General features: G+C 44.3%; 1 protein-coding gene across 1 annotated transcript in view; it reads right to left on the reverse strand.

Annotated features, from left to right (window-relative positions):
* The window catches only part of COL6A1 (collagen type VI alpha 1 chain), a 78,061-nt gene that overhangs the window by 6,681 nt on the left and 52,834 nt on the right, over nt 1–18,546 (reverse strand). Inside the window, exons 21-31 of the mRNA XM_019553918.1 lie at nt 14,539–14,601; nt 13,737–13,799; nt 11,162–11,212; nt 11,033–11,068; nt 10,293–10,355; nt 8,456–8,521; nt 6,968–7,003; nt 6,146–6,182; nt 3,628–3,636; nt 2,570–2,703; nt 1,302–1,411 (exon numbers count right to left, since the gene is read on the reverse strand). Coding sequence (XP_019409463.1) covers nt 1,302–1,411; nt 2,570–2,703; nt 3,628–3,636; nt 6,146–6,182; nt 6,968–7,003; nt 8,456–8,521; nt 10,293–10,355; nt 11,033–11,068; nt 11,162–11,212; nt 13,737–13,799; nt 14,539–14,601 — 668 coding nt within the window. The remainder of the gene's footprint in view (nt 1–1,301; nt 1,412–2,569; nt 2,704–3,627; nt 3,637–6,145; nt 6,183–6,967; nt 7,004–8,455; nt 8,522–10,292; nt 10,356–11,032; nt 11,069–11,161; nt 11,213–13,736; nt 13,800–14,538; nt 14,602–18,546) is intronic.

The raw sequence follows: 18,546 nt of genomic DNA on the forward strand, positions 1-18,546 counted from the left end.
TTGACCCCAGTACTCTTTCCTGCCATGGCAGGGGGTCGGACTAGATGATCTGCTCAGGTCCCTTCCGACCCTAGAAACTATGAAACTTTCCATGATTTCAGCTAGTTTGGTGAAAGCCACCAAACCGGTATCATATGAGCGATTGCACTGCGACTGGCAATCAAGGATGTTTCAAAGGAAGAAGACATGGTAAGATCCCCTCTGATGCCCAGACTACATGGCTGATTGTTAGTCCCATCCCTCACACCTCACCAGCATCTTGAATTGGTTTTGGTGTGGTGCTGGGACTGAGACCGACAATCCGCTGATTTTCAGTCCCACCCCCAGCATGCACAAGAGCTGGTTCAAACCTCTGGTGCAGCGCAGAGGCTGGAACTGGCAATCGGCAAGTTTTTGGTTCCAACCCAGGGTTTACACCAGAGTCTCCAACCTTCTAAGTGTCCTGTGTGATGTGGCCCTTCATAACTGGAACATGACTAGGCCTCCATGAGAGTGAAAATGAAAGGAAACAATGCCAGATTGCTTCCCAAATCAAGATAAAGACACTTGTTTTACCACACGAGGCCTAGCAAAGATATGAGCTGATGAGTATGGGAACCCACGATGCTTCTTTTCATAAGGTGACGCAGGGGTCAACCTGAATCATGCCCCACTGGCCTGTAAGATTACATGTTAATCTCTGGAATCTTCTGTGGGGACTGTGCCTCCCTTATGTACCAATCTTGGGCAATGGCTGCAATGTGCAAACAATAAGATGCAATTTGTAAGTCATTGATATAAAGGCCATGCAAAACGGTGCTGTTCCGTTTTGTCTTCAGTTTTGATCGTTCGAGGGAACAGCGTTCCATTTCGAATTTCATTTTGACTCGAGACAGCTGTTCCTTTCTGTTCCATCGAAACAGAAAGGCTGTTTCGACGCTGTTTTGACGTTTTGCTGGGGATGGGGAGGCAGCCCAGCTGGACTGACTTCCCATCTCCAGGGCTATGGTCAAAACGTTTCGACTTTCAAAATGTTTTGACTAGCCTTGTTTTGTTTCGAGGCTATTTCGACGACCTTTGTTTTGTTTTGATTTTGTGGTTTCAACCTCGAAATGTGTGGAAGCAGTATCAAAACAAAACGTCCAGTGAAATTTCGCACAGCCCTAATCAATATGCACTTTTAGAGTGCTCAGCAGTCTCTACATTGTCAGGACTCATCAATCCAGAGGCACAAGCAGCATTATATGCCGATACATAACCACTCAAATAGGGCACATAGCTGACCTCTGATGGACATGCAGCTACTCAGTCTATAGACTTACTGCTTCAAGGCTCCGATGTTGCCAATGTTGTCATCACCCATTTTCACCAGCTCCTGGGTGTTGTCATGGCTGTACTGCACAACGCCCACCTGTGACTCCCCAGCCTCAAACTGTTGAACAATGGTTGGAAACAAAATGGAAGTTCTTGAGCCAAATGTTAGTAAGAAGGCAACATATCCCCTGGGGCTGGCATGGGACCCTGAGAAATCCAGAAAAAATCCATCCTGTAACTCATTTTGTGCCTGTGATGCCTAGATCTGCTTACAAAGTCCTAGAGTTTGTCACTGAATGAGCATGTATGGAGGAAGGGCCTCACAAGCAGGCTTATACCCTTCTGGGAGAACAGAGGGCTTGTTTCTGTAGTTCCAGGTCTATACTTCTGTAAGTATTCAGGGGTAATCCCTTCCAATCCTTCTCCATCTTGGCCAAGTGGGGCTCAGTGCAAGTAAGAGATGAAGGGAGGGAAAAGTATCTTTAAACTACCTCTGTGCTTCCCCTAATTTTAGTCTGCCCTTGTCATACCTTAGAGCAACTTTGGATAGGATTTGGATTACATTGCCAGGGGCGCTGCAGCAGCTAAGACATTTTCAGAGAAACTTATTTTCTGTCAAAGATTAAGTGCTTCTGGGAAACATACCAGTTCTTATAATATATTCTTAGGCCTATAATGGCATTTCCAGAATAGCTAACATCTCAGTGGCTTGGGCATTCACCTATTATGCTAGACACAGGCCTTGTACTGGGGTCCCCTGACTTAGAGCAGAGATATGAACCTGCATTTTCCAGACAAGTCCCCTAATCCATAAGCAATAGAGCGATCATCTGTCTCTGGTTATATTTAGTTGCAAGCCTGAATATTTAATTACTGGCACATAGTTGAATAGCTCCAAAAAATGAGAGAAGTGCAGAATGATTCTATTGCCTAGTGGTTCGCATGATCATCTAGGACTCGGTTCCAGCCTATGTTTCAAACCAGGCAGAATGAGAGCTCATACTTGGGTCTCTCACATCCTAGGTGGGGTCTGTATACAGTCTAATATTGGAATCCCTCTGGCATGGATCTCTCTCTCTCTCTGCCTCTTCTCTCCCCCTTTCCCCCATTATTTCAAAGGCCTTGTCTCTGAACCAGCAGAGAATGAAAACAATGGTCATGACCCCCAACATTTTCTAAAAAGTTGAATGATTGTCACCTGGCCAGCCCTACCTGTACAGCCAAGGACTTCCCCATTCTGGACACAGTACACATTGGTGGCATGCAAAAAGCTCACCTTTACACGTTCATCTTTACTCAGCCTGTCAATGACTTTAATGATGAAATCCTTGGCAATCTGGAAGTTTTGCAGGCCGATACTCTCTGAACTGTCCAATACGAAAAGAAGATCGATAGGGCCGCATGTGCACTCTACAGCAAGGAACAAGGTGAGAGGGGTTAGTTTTATATGCCTTAGCCATTTTAATATAGCATAATACTTTTCAGTATAGATTACACAAGCAAGCAGAGGACTCTGCTGCATCCAGAAGGATATGTTTGCCTTGCTGCTACAGAAGATGCAACACAAAAGAAAGCACTGAAATCACTGAACATATATTTGGAGACTTATTTACGTGTTTTTCCTATTGATTACTCAAAAGCCTGTTCTGACCCTTCTGTGCTTTACACATTATGTAAAATGGACATAGCATTTTAAAAAAGGACAAGGGTCTACAAAAGTCCTCTAATCAGGTTTAAAAAGAATCTCATCTAAAGGCTCCTCATTTCTTTCCAAAAGAGACAAAAGTAAGGTTGGTATGCTGCAAGCGTAAGTTAATAAGCCAACTCAGCTAGAAAATGGTTGTGCCATCTGGATTTGATGAAGCAGCTCAGTTTTCCCTGGGCAGTACCCCAATGCCTTTGGATTCTTACCCAGTCCATCAAGACTTTATGGGAAGTTAAATTGCAACTCTCCCCTCCCTGCAAGGTTTGGGAGTTGGAGGTAACTCTGGATTTAAAACATGTACAGTACTTGATTCACTTGCAAGTACAGAAAGGGTGGGGAATGATTTCCTAAAGCATTGTTGGCATGGGTCAGTTGGATGCTTATTTTCCTCCAGCCAGCAAATATATGTGCAAGGCCTTGCAGCCTTCCAAATACTGTCCTCATCCCACCCAGGCTTTTCCCAATTCAGTTCATCCTTGGTTCTTTTTTTTCTGTGTTCTCACAGCTCATTCCATACTACAAGATTTCATTGCCTAGCTAGTGATTGTGGGTAGAGGAAGGAAGGTGGGTTGAAAACAAGAAAAAGAACTAGCAAAACCTTCTTAATACATTTGTAAAATGACACTTACCACAGCAAGCTGGAGGAGAAAGGAAAGAAAGAGAGAGGATGTTTAAACATAGCATACTGCATGTTTTCTCCCACAATAATTCAGACTGTCTGTAGTACAGTATCACAGCATGAGGGATTTGCACAGTTGAAGCATTTCTCCTTCAAGGAGAAATATCTCACATTTAATATATTTAAAAAGGGCTCCAAGGTTCAGACCCTGGATGTTCAGTATCTATCCTCAGTGCAGTCTCATGAAGGAGCCAGACAAAATGAGTTATAACGTATAGGTTGAGAGACTCTGTCATGTATGTATGGAGCATATATTACATGACATAGTAGCACAGCAAAATATCTCTCAGGGAGTATCCAAACATGTGTCTGCAGCTCAGTGGACAATCATTTTCTAAAGGAAAGACATTTTGGAAGAGATGGTGTACCTTTTTGGGCTGAACACAAGTTGGGAAATGCTAGTTCTAACAAAACAATAATATATTGTCAGAACGCACTGAAACCTTTTCTAAATATGATCTCTTTATCACATTCTGCAGTTTAATGTGCATGAGATAGTAGGAGGTTTTAACAATATATGTAGCCACATTCTATTCTTAGACATGTTGATTTATTACTTTTTAAATATAAATATAGGATAAACCCAGAAAGGTTAAGTAAATTACATGGCAAAGACCAGTTTCAGCTCCCCAAATACTGTGAATCCCCTGGCAATTCATTAATGTCTGCTGACCACGATTTTTTAGCACCATATGCATGGAAAGCAGCATTACCTTTCCTCAATCACAAGTATACAAAATTACACTGGTTGTTAACATAGAGATCATAGAAAATTAGGGTTGGAAGAGACCTTAGGAGGTCATCTAATCCTTTTGTTCAAAGGAGGACTGTCCCCAACTATGTCATCATCCAAGGCTTTGTCTACCTGGGTCTTAAAAACCTCCAAGGACTAAGATTCCACCACCTCTCTGGACAACTTGTTCCAGATGTTAAAATCCTTTTTGCAGTGAAATATATTTAGGGCTTGATTTTCAAAAGTCAGCTGAAAAATTGTACAATTAAAAACTGCATGACCAGCTGTGCATGTAATTGACTGTACAATTACCATGAGTTAACAAATCCGGTATGCATATGCAATTCTGGAATTTATGTACGTCTAACTGGGAGGTGCAAATTAAATTCATGATTTGTGCGTGCAACTGCAGCAATTAAGCATGTTCATTCCCCAGCCTTTGCATGTGTGATATTAAAATTAACTTCTGAAAGCTGGGGTCCAGAGCTTGGCTTACAGCTGCTTTGCCAGCTGCAGTTTTAGATCTGCAAAGCTGAGCTGCAATGCCTCAATCAGATGGCGTACTGGATGGGAACCACACCTAGTTCTATGCCTCTGAACCACTGGCAGTGACTAGCAGTTCTACATTTCATTGTGGGTTGAAAATAGGCTACAGCAGGGACTTCCAGTTACTTTAGATGACTCATTTAATGAGGAAATGATTTACCACTAGCAAGTAATATTTCCTTCCACCCCAAGAGAAGGAAGTGCACGAAAATTAGGATGCCTTACAGCCTCAAGTGCTATTTCAATATAGTTGATCTGACGCTAGCACAGAGCTGTTCTCTGCAGCATGCTGGCATGAGCCTAAGGGCATCATGACTGTCACAATGCAATAGGACTCTTCTCGCACTCAGGCTTAGAGCACTGAACAACTTTTCCCAAGCCAGAGAGTTTGCTCCACCTACACAGAGCCAAGCAAAGCAGCCAGCTTCTGCTCTAGGGGTGCGTCCAGATGAGTACGGTCACGTGGTATGTGGTGTTACAAACACATTTCCAGTGCCACATACCACACAGTTCAGAGTTCTCTGCACTGTAAGGGCATGCAACCTGAGCATGCTCTGATCTGCTTTTTTTCCCCCAAAAAAAGTTCAGAAAAAAACCCTGAAGCAGTGCACGCTTGGGCAGCATGTGCTGCTAAAAAGCAGAGCTGGGACACTCAGAGCCGCATTGCAGCTGGTAGCCAGGCTGTGCCCGGCAGGATCACCATGGTTGCAGGTCCAGGAGGCCCCCAGGACTGCAGGTAAGGCTGCTGGGGCCAGCACAGTGCTGGCCCCAGCTGTCCCTATGCCACCCCGGGCAACTTACCAAGTGCCAAAGTGCATGTGACACAGGTGTTCCCCGGGGACAAGAAGTGGTGGTGCAAGGTATCTTATCCCCACTACTTATCCACAGGGAACCAAATGTCCATGTACATCTGGACATGCCCTAGGAGTCGTATTGTAGAAGAATGGCAGGACTTTGTCTGTGAACAATTTAATACCAAAATATTAAAAAAAAAATTCTCTCATTTCCTTTTCCAGACCTAGCAAAGCCAGGCTCTTTCTGTAGTGCCACCAGTTTTCAAAAGGGCTTTTATTGCATAACCCAAAGGATATTTCTAGCTCAGTCTTTTGGGTGGCTAGGCTGTATGTGCTAACTAGTTTAACAAACTGCCTCTGTTTGACTGGCATAAAGCAAAGGAACGCATACTCACAGCACATTTTCATTATGATGTCTAAAATTTCACATTCCTAAAAACAAAGAAAAAAAAGCTGAATGGCCAAGAAAAGACTGCCTCATTCCCTAGGACTAACAAGAGGGGGATTGCTATCCAGTAAGCATCGGTGTCTCCAGAGCTGGGCATTGTTTTCTCAAAGTTCAACCCTAGGAAAGCTGGAAATGGGGATTAGATTTGAATACAAATGTCACAAAGAATAGTACTGAGCCCACAGCAGGTGAGAGCCAGTACTTTGCTGAAAACTGATAAAACCTGTTGCTACGGCCATCCATGGCAGCTTCCATCCTGCTTTGCATGCAGGAGCACTAGGCATGGGTGGTCATTTGTTCTCGTATCCAGTAATTACTAGACTGGAAATTGTGCCTTGATCACAGCACACACTGCAAGCTTATCAGTGTATGAAGTCATCAATAATCTCCGAAAAATCAGTGCGGGCAGATTCCATGACATTCACGGTAAATGCAAAATTTTGAATTTGCTCTGCCTTTATCAGGAGATGAAACACAAGCCCATAATCCTATCTGAACAAATGGTTTCCAGTTCCACCAGTTCAAAGTGGATTTGTTTCCTTCATTTTGTCAGGGAACTTGGATTGGGACAGTGATCCAGAAGACATCACTAGGCTTTGCCTCCTGAAGGTGTCTAGAGTTTATGTAAACCCTCCTGGGAACTTCTTTTTGTTTGCTGCTATCTGACAGCTTCCTAGAGGAATACATTTTCTGAAGTGCTTTAGCCAAGGGCAGTTGAAAACAGATGGGGGAAATTAAAAAGAAAGTATACAAAATCTCTTTCACTCACATCTGGGCCTGGAGGCCCCCCGGGTCCAGGAGGTCCCTGTCAAAGGAAAACAGTAAAAGGAAGATTAAGAGAGGAACCGGTGCCATTTGCAGTTATCTTTGGACTATCTGTTAAGTAACAGAAAGCAGAGTCTGGAAAAGTAGTTTTCCCTCTAGGCTAGGGTTTCAGCTCATGATGCTCTACTTCAAACAGGTACATCTGTCTTCTGTGCACATCATGGAGCTGTGTGTGGGAAAGGGCTGGGTACAGCCATAAGGTACATTATAGGAAGCAGTCTCATAATACACTCCACCTGGGCAGGGTGGGGGAGGCACCATTCAAGCTATTTGCCAGGGAAGCCACAACTTCTGGGTACTAGTTCAATTGACAAAAGTTTAATCTGAGAGGATGCCAGGAAAGTGTGATTAAGACCAGTAGAGTTACACTGGATAAGAAGGCAAATATCTTCTTCACTATTGGCTGATCCAAGAGTGTTCTTCCTCTCTCACATGCTGCTTTCCTGCTATTGCAGCTGGCTTCTGGCTAGATAGGACTCCTGGCCTTTCTTCAGAGTCTGTCACTTCCACTCCTTAAATAGCCCCAAAGATAGGCCACTGAGCAGGACATCTTCACTGACAAAATGTATGCTATTACCACAAGAAAACTAACAAGCGTTAACTATTTTGGTGAACCAAGAGAGCAGCAAGAAGGCTCTGTAGTTTTACTGAGATGCCCAAGGAGAAGAATAAGAACATCTGGTCCCCAAATGGCCATGTGCTAAAGTTGGAGTACTGTCTCTTGGTGAACTGACGTGACATGAAACTTATGGTCCTGAGAGGGCTGGCAAGCTTTGTTTTGATAAAAAATTTTGAAATAAAAATTTTCTACCTTTTCAAATAAAACAGAATATTGTGTCAAACAAAATATAAAACCTGCTGTGTCAGCTTTTTCTCTTGATTTGTGATGGAAGCAGATGTCAAAATAGCAGAACTGTCCATAGGATGGGAAATTCTGAGTTTTTCTTGGCTCCAGTTCAGCATGTCTACACTACATCGCATGGTACTAGAGAACGTTACTGCCCACTCACTTCTGTTCCATACCCATCGTATGCCAAAAAATGTCATGTGGTCACTGTTAGAGGTGTGCTGGCATCCCCTGTGGGGGTACCGGAAAGCAGTTACATGTCAACTTTTTTGGCATATGCCATGTGTTGAGTAGGAGCAAATGGGTGTGGCATGTTTTGCAGTGGTGCTCTCTTGTGCCATCTGGCATACTACGGACATGCCTAGAGTGTCTACTTTGGATTTCATAGAGCTGCATAACTGGGCAAAGCTTTAGCAGTTGATGCCCATGACAACAACCTCTTTCAACCAGGCTTGCATGCTACAGTCAGCGCGTGTAAAGAATCTAATCAGAAAATTCTCAGTAGTCAGAACTCCTAGAAGCTCCGTCCATTTCAATAAGAAGTGCTTTCCAGTGCAAACTCTTCCACAAAATGTTGATACTTACTGGGGGTCCTTCAGGACCTCTGTGACCTTTTGCTCCTTTGGGACCTCTGTCACCAGGCACTAAGTTCTACAAGAGAAGAACAAGCCATTATTGCATGAGTGGATTGAAACAGCCATGTCAATTCTGCTGAATTATAGAAACATTTCCACTGGATTTTTGGAGAAGGAGTGACTTGGGTCACTCATTAAATGGCCAAAGTTTTGTCAATACATCCCCTCCATCTAAAAGGCCAACTTATTATCTAAAGGGTGCATCCTTTAATCTCACTGACAAGCACTTATGGCAATAGATTGATAGCATATGTATGACAAAGTTTGGGCCCTTCTCAGTTATTAGTATGCTTTTATAATATGTGGAAAAGACAAAGCAAAGAACAAATAGATTAGGAGCCAGTGCCTGTATCTAGGAGCTCTACAAGTTCCTATCCCCAATGAATTCAAGGCAATTACTAGCATGTTTAATGGTAGCTGGGTGGGTCTTTAGGTTTTTCCAACACAACCACTGAAAAAAGTAGTTTGATCTAGCTCTGCCAGTGAAGTTTGCCAAAGAATATTGCTCAAACAGGTCCAAAGTTGATCAAACAGATACCTGGCTATACCAATCCACATTTTTGCACTATACTCTTCTATTATTGGGAACATAAAGTGAACACTCCTGCCATCGTGGCTGCTGATACAAGAGGAACACTTCCACAACTAGTATTACCAGTCATAAAGTTCCTCCTGGGTGAGATAGTACGGTTTCAGCATCTTGCCAGAAGGGCCCTTTCAAAAAAATACTTACTTCACAGGCAACATATATAAACTGTATTCCCTTAAGCTATTGGTAGAGTACATGATGTGTCACAGGTTTAAAAACAATTCTGAGAGCAGTTATGGCACTGCAAACTACACTGCTCAGCTTGAAATGATCCCTTCTAGCATACGTTCCAGGAAGGCCTTTACCTCTCTCTGGCAAGGATACATATAACAGGAAGTTCTAAATGTAACATCCCAATGTAATGCCTTAAGAGAATGTAGCAGAACATAGCTAGCAGTGGCTGCCCTACCTATCTGGTAAGGATACTTAAACAAGGAATTTTTTATTCTTCGCTTACAAAGACAAATGCCTCTTCAGAGTTTAAGCCAGCCATGTGTGCTAGTGCTGGGGAAGGGGGGATAAATTGCTCAGGCTTCTTTACTTCCTTATGCTCTTGAAATGAAAATGAGAAAGAATATTCTTGCTCTCTTCCATATGGTTCCTCCACATGAGAAGCTCGGCAATGGCCACAACCCTATTAGGAGGTACTGGTACTGCTCCATGGTTCTTCACTTACAAGTACTTGAACATGTTCCGTCTTCATTCTTTTTTTTAAGACTTAGACCACGTGACTGATGTTCTTAGCCATTGCTATGTTGAGACAGCTAGTTTCACACTTTGTCAACTATCTGCTTCTCCTGTGATACAGTATACTCAGCTGTTAGCTTGCCAAGCTTCCTGTCTATTCAAACCTACATTCAGGTACATCACCAGTGACATCTGTTTCTGGCACACTTTTAGGGTCCTTGGCTTCAGGATGACGCTATCTGAAGGACAATATTGGCACCAGGTTTCCAGTCTGTCAGTTATGATTTTTTTTTCTTACAGAAAAAAACAGATCTAGATACAGAACCCACCCCAACCCCCAAACTATTTGGCAGCATATAATGTCTGAACAAAATGATGCTACATATTTTTAGAGCATGTCAGGGGCATGGGTGGAAGTTATAGAATAGGAGCAAAACTTCTGGACCATGTTCTTTTCAGGAAATGATTCAGCTTAACATGGGATGTGATATTGATCTCACTCTTTACTCACATCAGTCCCAGGTTCTCCAGCGTCTCCCTCATCACCTCTAGGACCTGGATATCCCTTTGTGCCCTGAAAATTGACAATAACACTTTTCAATAAAAATTCAGATGTTTGAGTAACATGTCCACTCCTTAGCCTATTGTGGGAGAACAGATACTCCTTGGGGAGTCAGAGATTTGTTTTAGTCTCATAATGCCCAGTTACAAAAACAATATCTTGTTGAGATGGGTAGTTTCTATATTATACAGTCAATGCAGAGGTAATGCTAATCAGTACAAAGCACTCCGATTAGCTGCTGCAAAACTAATGGGGCAATATTACTGCTCATCTAGGCATCAGTCTTCCTTTTTCATGGCTACCTCTCCAACTGGCACCAAACAGGACTTCTCACTACCAGTGCAGGCCAGAAAAGTGCATCTGAGAAATGCATACCCCAGATCTAGTCTGATGTCTACTAACATTATGACAAGTTACACCAGAAAAAGAATCCTATATAATGCACACACATACATGTCCTGACATAGCATAAGCACAGAGGTGAAAGGAGATATTTCAAACTTTTAGAAAAATGGGATTTCAAATGAGCAAGGCAGGCAGGTCAGACCACTTTGGGAGGCTCATTTCACAGAATGGGAAGCCAACAGGCTCTGCAAGCCAATGGCTAGCTGTGAAAAATCCTACCAGGCATAGCCAGAATGCACATGCAAAGCTCGCTGCTTAGATATAAGAGCCGGAAGCATACTTACATTAATGCCAGGATTTCCTTTGTCCCCTGGATAACCCTGGGAAGGATAGGAAGACAGTGTGTTAAACTAGAGGAACAGCAGAACTGTAAGTGATTGACCAATATTTTCTGGATAGCAAAAGAAACTCACTGGTAAGCCAGGAAAACCAATTGTGCCATTTCCTGGAATGCCATCTTCTCCCTAATAGTAAAGAGAAAAATAAGTGAGATGTCAACACCAAAACAATTCACTTGATTACCAGTAGTATCATACCTTTTCAGCAAGCTGCTGTCTACCAATAGCCTTCCACAGAGTACCCGTTTCAATTTCAGTGGGATATCACACTTTCCACTGGTTTGGATCATGGAAACACAGGCCCTTACTAAGTTCCCTATGTGTCTGCTCCATTTAGAGTCTTACCGTCTGGATGGAAAAGATGAAAGTTCTCAATGGCAAGCCAACCGTCATTTAACCATAATTTCCCCTGTGTAACAATTTTCATCAGGGATATGAATCACATGTCTTAAGAGCCTCATTTAAGAGGGGGCTCTCAAAGCTTTTCTATACAGCAGGAAACAAATTACAAGCTTCATATTGACAGCAACTTGTTTTTTGTAAAAGGATCTGACATGAAAAGCATAATTTGAACTTGTTCTTCAAAGGCTGATAGAATACAGGCATTGTATGCCGTAAGAGTATCTAAAGATAACATTTTACTCATTTGCATCAATACACATTCTCTTTATTTCCTTGAGATTCCCTTCCAGAATACTAATGCATGATAACGGTCAGAAAAGCAACTCCAACACAGTGACATCTCCTTGATAGGATCTACTCCTTGGTGCACATCCTGTCATACCTACTCACTTCTCTATCTACAATCATTTTGCTGCCATTTGCAATACAGAGGAAATCCTATTCCAAGAGGTCTCGCTAGGTTCTTCTGCAGTTCACATTTCCTAGAAGTGCTAGCTAAGTTCTGATCTCTGTTCTTGCTGGGGGTCTCAGATGGAGTGAACACAGCCTGACTTTTAGATTTCCAGCCTGATTCCCCAGTGTTGGGATTAGAAAAAAATATATTCTTACTTGCAAGCCAAAGGGTTTTGATCTGGAATCACCCAAAGAACAAGCATTGGACCCACCAGTGCTATTTTAACACAATCATTTTAAGAGTGCCATTGTGCTTCATAATTAATTAAAAATAAAACCTACATATATCAGACCTTTGAGTTGTTTATTGGAATGTATATTCAGAGGCAAGACTTGTCTTACTTAGATATGCTGAAGAACACTGAATGATGCAGTTTTTAAAGGCAGTGACACTACAGCTACTATACAATTAATGTTTCTTCCATTGGAAAATACGGGAGTCAGAAGGTTCACTTCTTCATCTGGGTTAGGACAGAACCTTATTATCTAAATGAATAATGTGAAGATGTGCATACTGGAATTCTTCAAAGGCTCCAGACAAAGACTGCAAGCTATCAGATTTCTAATTCTTACATAGTAATTAACAGAAATGCTGGCTGCAGTTATATGTAAACAAAACTCAGAAACAGGATGGGAAAAGTTTAAAAGAAAAGAAAAGAAAAATAAAAGGAGAGAGGGAATGTTGTGGTTGAGCTATAGAAGGGGGTGAGGGAAAAACCCTCTCTGTCTCTTGAAGCAGAGATTGCGTTTCTAATGACTCATTTTCTGTGGAAACTACAGCCGCAGACAAAAACCCCAAGCTAAGTGCTGGCTTATGGACTTTTACTACAAAATATTCAAAGCTTGGAAATTAAGTGGACAGATGGTTGGTAAAGTAACTGATTCTAGTGCACCCTTTCTAGGACATGCATGTGATTTTAAAGAAAAAGCAAACCCAAAGTTGTGTACTGTGTTGGGTGCCGAGTCTCTCTTCTGTCTCTCTCCTACTTTAAATATGGCTCTGTTTAGACTCTTCTCTCCCAAATCCCTACATCCCACAAAGCAAAACTGGTGTCTAGCTTCTAGAGCTGTCTTCACAGGAATAACTAGGCAGCTTCATGCCCGGGCAGCCATTCAATGCCTGGGACAACACCAGCTGCTGTAGTCCCCATTGCAGCAATGCAATCAGCTGCTGCTGTGGTCACAACTCTTGCCCCTCCCTGGTTGCCCCCCCCACCCTTAGTTATGCTACTGTCTGACTTAAATCCATTAGCTGAGTCTCCCATGGACCTGATATTTTGCTTGCATATATCATCCATAGATCCACTGGAGTCAATGGACCAGGTCCCCTATCTGGCATGAATTGGTGTCACTCCACTAAGTCAAAGGCTGATATCTTTCAGCTGGTGTAAATCAGCACAGATGCTCCAGAGTCAACAGGCCCAATCCCAGATGATGTAAAAAGAGCATCACTTTACGAATATGATGGGATACACTGCGTCTGTTCAAAGTCAGTGTCACTCCACTGGAGTCAGTGGGCCACCTCAGCTGGTGTAAAGCAGTGTCACTTCACTGGAGTCAATGGGCCAGCTGGCATAAGTCAGTAGACTTCCAGGCGAGTGAACAGAATGATGCTGAAGCACACCAGCTGGGAGGCATGGTCAGTGCGCAGCCATCTTACACATTCCCAACATGGAGTCTCCAGCAGGGGTTCCTGCACAGACACCAGCAGTTCTGTTAGGAAGACCAACTGACCATCACAGCCAGTTACAAACTCCTTTTGGCATCTCTGAGTTGGCTAAGAAATACAACTCACCCTTTCACCTATCAAACCAGGTTCTCCACGCAATCCAGGTGCTCCAGGACCTCCTTTAGGGCCCTGAAAGGACAAGGAAGAAATAGTCCTGCTTACAGTAAAGTACATTAATGCATAGAAAGGATTTCTTCAGAAGCCAACAGCTGCCATTCATTTTGTTGCTGTGTTCTGATCCCCCACTTCCTACCTTAGAACAACACGGGTAGTCTGAAGAATATAGATGGGAACAGTGAACTTTTCCAGATGGCGATGGGACTTTATTTAGTCATGGACAGTCAAAAGAATGGACCGCAAGCCTTTTTTGCACTTCTCTTTTCCTCTCAGAGAAATGGCACAAGCCCCATCGCAGAAGTCGTTTCAAGCACCCTAGAGCAGACCAGAACCCAGAGGGTGCCCTACCAGGAGTATGCCTGTGTTGGCTTCTCAGATGAGACTAGATGCTCCAGTAGGGCTCCTCCTTCAGAGACTGGGAATGATTTCACTGTCCCAAAAACTTGTAAAGACCTTGAAGTCATTTACTGTGTACCTAACTGCTATCAGTACCCAAAAAACAGACCAAAGAGATCCAAACACCCTTACAATGAAGAGCCTGGCTGCTTGTCTTGAAAAAAACAGCTTTGGTGTCCTTTCTCATACAGCATCAAGCATTTATTTCAAAATCCACAGGATTGCATAGCCGGTCTCCTGGGAGGCAAGAGACTGAATTCTAAAGGATGGCCTTTTCCAACCATCACTCAGAAGCTTATTTGCCACACAGCCATTTCCTCCTTAAAAACAGACTGATTAACATGCACAGACTAACCTCAGGTCCAACAGTTCCTTCCTCTCCTCGGTACCCCTTGGGTCCAAGTGGCCCAGCCTCACCCTGTGAAAATATAAGAAGAGTAAAAATATGTAATTTCTTCTTTTTGGCACTGATTCTTGTCTTCTGAAGGCATTGAGCAGTGATGTATCTACCCTGCTCCCATTCATCATGCTGCTTGCAGGTGCAGCAATAGGATGATACCAACTAAAGGATAGATTTGACCTTGGATTACCAGCATGTAGCAAGCTAGCATTGCTCTACAATGCATTGTCACTGCTGCCATGGCCCAGACTCTGACGAGATGACAAGAGCTAGGTGACTCAGCCTCAAACCTCAAGGTGGGCCACATACTTAGTTCACATCCAAATTTAGCTCACCAAAGCAGGAAAATATTCCCTCATTTCATGACACACACAGGGTGGGGTGGGAGGCTATGCCTATGGAGTGCAGTAGATAGTAATGAGTCAGACATCCAGGTTGGTCACAGGTTATATTAAGGTAATGCTTACAAATGGAAATAAAAGATGAATAGATATGTCAATAAAAGAATAAAGCAATTTTGTGTGTGTCCAGCAAGGCAACATCATCACTGTTTATAACCGGGATGGTTAAAATACAGTGTGTGGCCTGGATCTGGCCCACCAAGTGATTCCATCCAGTCTTCAGAGGGCAGTGCAGGACATGGCACATGCAGCTGGTCCCCCCTCCCCACAGGTGCAGAGGTACTGCCTGGCAGGGAGTGCAGCCCACCCTATTCCCACACATGGTGCATCTACACAGGAAGCAGCGTACACGGGGCGGCACGGCAGCAGGGTGGGCAGCATGATGGCCAGACTTGGCTACCTGGCTGCCCTGTGGCTACCACTGCCAGTGTCTCTGCCACCACTGCTGGACCCAGTATTGCTGCCTGGGCATCCTGGCTTGTCTACCCAGTACCTGCTGCCAGGGGCAGAGAGGGCAGGATCTCCATTGAAACCAGCTGGGACTCCTGCGGGTAGTGTGTGCATGGGCTGGCAAGTGAGATAGGACTACAGGCAGGAGGGGAGCATGTCCAGGAGTGGGATGAACGGGTAGGACTGGGATCACAGGGTGGTGACAGTGTGGGGCCACAGCCTGGGGCAGAGCTGCGATCTGCTCCTCACACACCTCTGCAATGGGCACCAGTTCCTTGGGCAGGAGCCAACTGCTGCCCATGGAACTGCCCTCATCACAGGGATGTGCAGGGAGCAGATCGCAGCTCTAACCCACGTTCCAGACCTACGAGTCACCACTCCACAATCCTGGTCCTGGACCCGACCTCCTGTCCTGCTCCTGGATGCAGCTCCCACCTGGCTGCAGCCCCATCCCATTCACTTAGCCAAGTATGCCCTGTCCTCAGGCATCCCAGACTGCTTTCTATGGAGACCCCAACCACCCACCTACCCCATCCAGCACCCCAGCAGTGGGCGCAGGGCAAATGGGTCTGAGGCCAGATAGGATCACCTGGCATCTCCCGCTCCCTTACCCTCCACTGCATCAGGCAGCGTAAACATCTGTAACACGGGGGCTGAGGCCAGGTCAGCACCCTCACTCCCCACCCCAGTCCTGAACAGCTCACCAAAACTTCTCAAGTGGCCCTCCAGCCCAAATAATTGCTCAACTCTGTCTTATAACCATTTGTAATATGTACTACCTCTCTCTGTAACAATACTCAGGGTCTTATTTCTGTGGCTGGGCCTTATACATAAGACCATGAGGATGCTGTTGCCCATCACTCAGCCATTAGAGTGCCTCACTGTAGTCTACCCACTGTCCCAGTAGCAAAGCACAAGGGAACAATCCTTAGGTAAATACAAGGAAGGGAGATTGAGCTTTCATCTCTTGGCCTTTAGATGAAGTCTTATTTCCATCTTGCAGTTTACTGTGCTCTAAGGTTGTGGTTTCCTTTCAAAAGTCTACATTGCCCACTTAAACCACAGGTATTTCCTATTCTCTCTAGAGTGGAAAAATGTGGCATCCTATTGAGCACTGTACAGTAATTCTCAGGAAGTGCTGACTGGCTGATGGTGCCCACTACATCTAAAAGGAGTTGATGGTTTCAGTCCAGTTCATATGGGCAGGGGTCCCCTTGGCAAAACTACTGCAGCAGTTGGCACCATGGGTTCAGGAAAGATGCCATATACACTGACCCAGTCTACATGATATGACAAACTACCAAGGAAGTACCAACTGCTGGCACAAATGTGCTGTGGATAAACAGAGAATTTCTGTTTGAAGAGGTTCCATCCTGGTGGTTATTGTAATTCTTACATTCACATTAATAAATAATTTATGTGGTAAAGAAGTTTAATGGCTGTGCCCAGCATGCCTCATGTCTGCCTCAGCTGTAAGCAACATGGTCAACTCTTGAGTAAGCTGTAGGTCATCTCCTCAGCCATTTACATGAGCATAATGGACGTAGCAGTCTGCACACTAGATTTCTCAGCTGCTTTCTGTGAGCCTTACTCTACTTTTTCTTTGGAACGAGCCTTCCATTACCCATAAGAATCCAAACTCCACCCCCCTCCAAACACAGACCAAGCTGCTTTCCAGCTCAGTGTGTCAAAATGCAGGCATAGATCGAACAGAACAAGCTTTCAGCTCTGAGAATTAGCATACTTGCCAGTGTAAAAGGATGCTGTTATAAATAGCCTCTATTAGCTTTGAGACCAACATCCAAGACTAAATTATACTTGGCAGCTATGACGTCTGACCAAGTTCTCCGATTCTCTGGAGGATAATGCCATGGATATAGCCTGTATCTCTGGTTTTCCAGGTTAAAGAGGAATGCCATGCTATGTCACCTGTGTAGAGATTTAATCCCAAGTCCTTTTCAATCTAAAAGGCAACGGACAGAAATGACACATACATTTCTGTGATTGGAAACTGGTTCATATCTGTAACACAACAGAGCTAGGGACAGATATTCAAAAATTCTGAGCCTGAATTGATTCAGTCTTTGAAGGGTAGTCTAACCTGCCTAGATAGAATCAGTTTGCAACTGGGGGTGTGTGTGCAGTGGATGCATCTGTTAATGATACTGAGCTTTTCAGTCTCCCTCTCCCTGCTTCTTTATACAGTCTGCAAAACTGACAGGCAAGGGAGCCAGCAGGGAACTGATAACACAGCACTTATCAGCCCATTAACAAAACAAAAGCCTCTCTCATTAGTTCAAGCTCTTCTTAAATGGCTTTTTCCAAGGAAGGAATGGAAGGACATTACCAGCTGACTTGTTGATTAGCTCCAAAAAGCCCGAAGTGGACACTGTTCTGTCTGCCTATCCCAATGAAAACTGGAAACACACACACAGAGACACTTTTCAGCATTAGCTAGCATACCACATGCCTATGGTCCATGTGGCTGGGGTCTGTCCTGTGGGAGATGGGAGGGACAAAGGTGGGGGCAGGGAAGCCACGCAGACCCTGTTATGCCTACAGTCTCCACCAGAGCTCTGGCTAGGTAACAGAGGTATGGGGCCATCCCTGTTCTCTGGAGCAGAGAGCCCAGCCCAGGGCTGCAAAGCATCTGGGATTCGAGAAGACTCTGGTTTAACTTAAACCAGGAAGAGGTCTGGGACAGACATTTCATAGTTTCATTGTTGGTAGGGTCGGAAGGGACCTGAGCAGATCATCGAGTCCGCACCTCTGCCATGGCAGGAAAGAGTACTGGGGTCAAACGTCCCCAGCAAGGTGTACATCTAGCATCCTCTTTAAAACCTCCAGGGTAGAGGCCAGCACTACTTCTCTTGGAAGTTGGTTCCAGATCCTAGCCGCCCTGACAGTGAAGTAATGCCTCCTGATGTCTAGTCTGAATCTACCCTCTGCCAGCTTGTGACCATTATTTCTAGTCACTCCTGGTAGTGCTTGGGGGAACAGAGACTCACCCAATGCCTGCTGGTCCCCCCTGACTAGTTTTTAACAGGCCACTAGATCCCCCTCAGTCTTCTCTTGTGGAGGCTGAACAGGTTCAGGTCCCTTAGCCTCTACT

This window comes from Crocodylus porosus, unplaced genomic scaffold (genome assembly GCF_001723895.1).
Source record: "Crocodylus porosus isolate Cpor-Errol unplaced genomic scaffold, CroPor_comp1, whole genome shotgun sequence".
Lineage (NCBI taxonomy): Eukaryota > Metazoa > Chordata > Crocodylia > Crocodylidae > Crocodylus > Crocodylus porosus.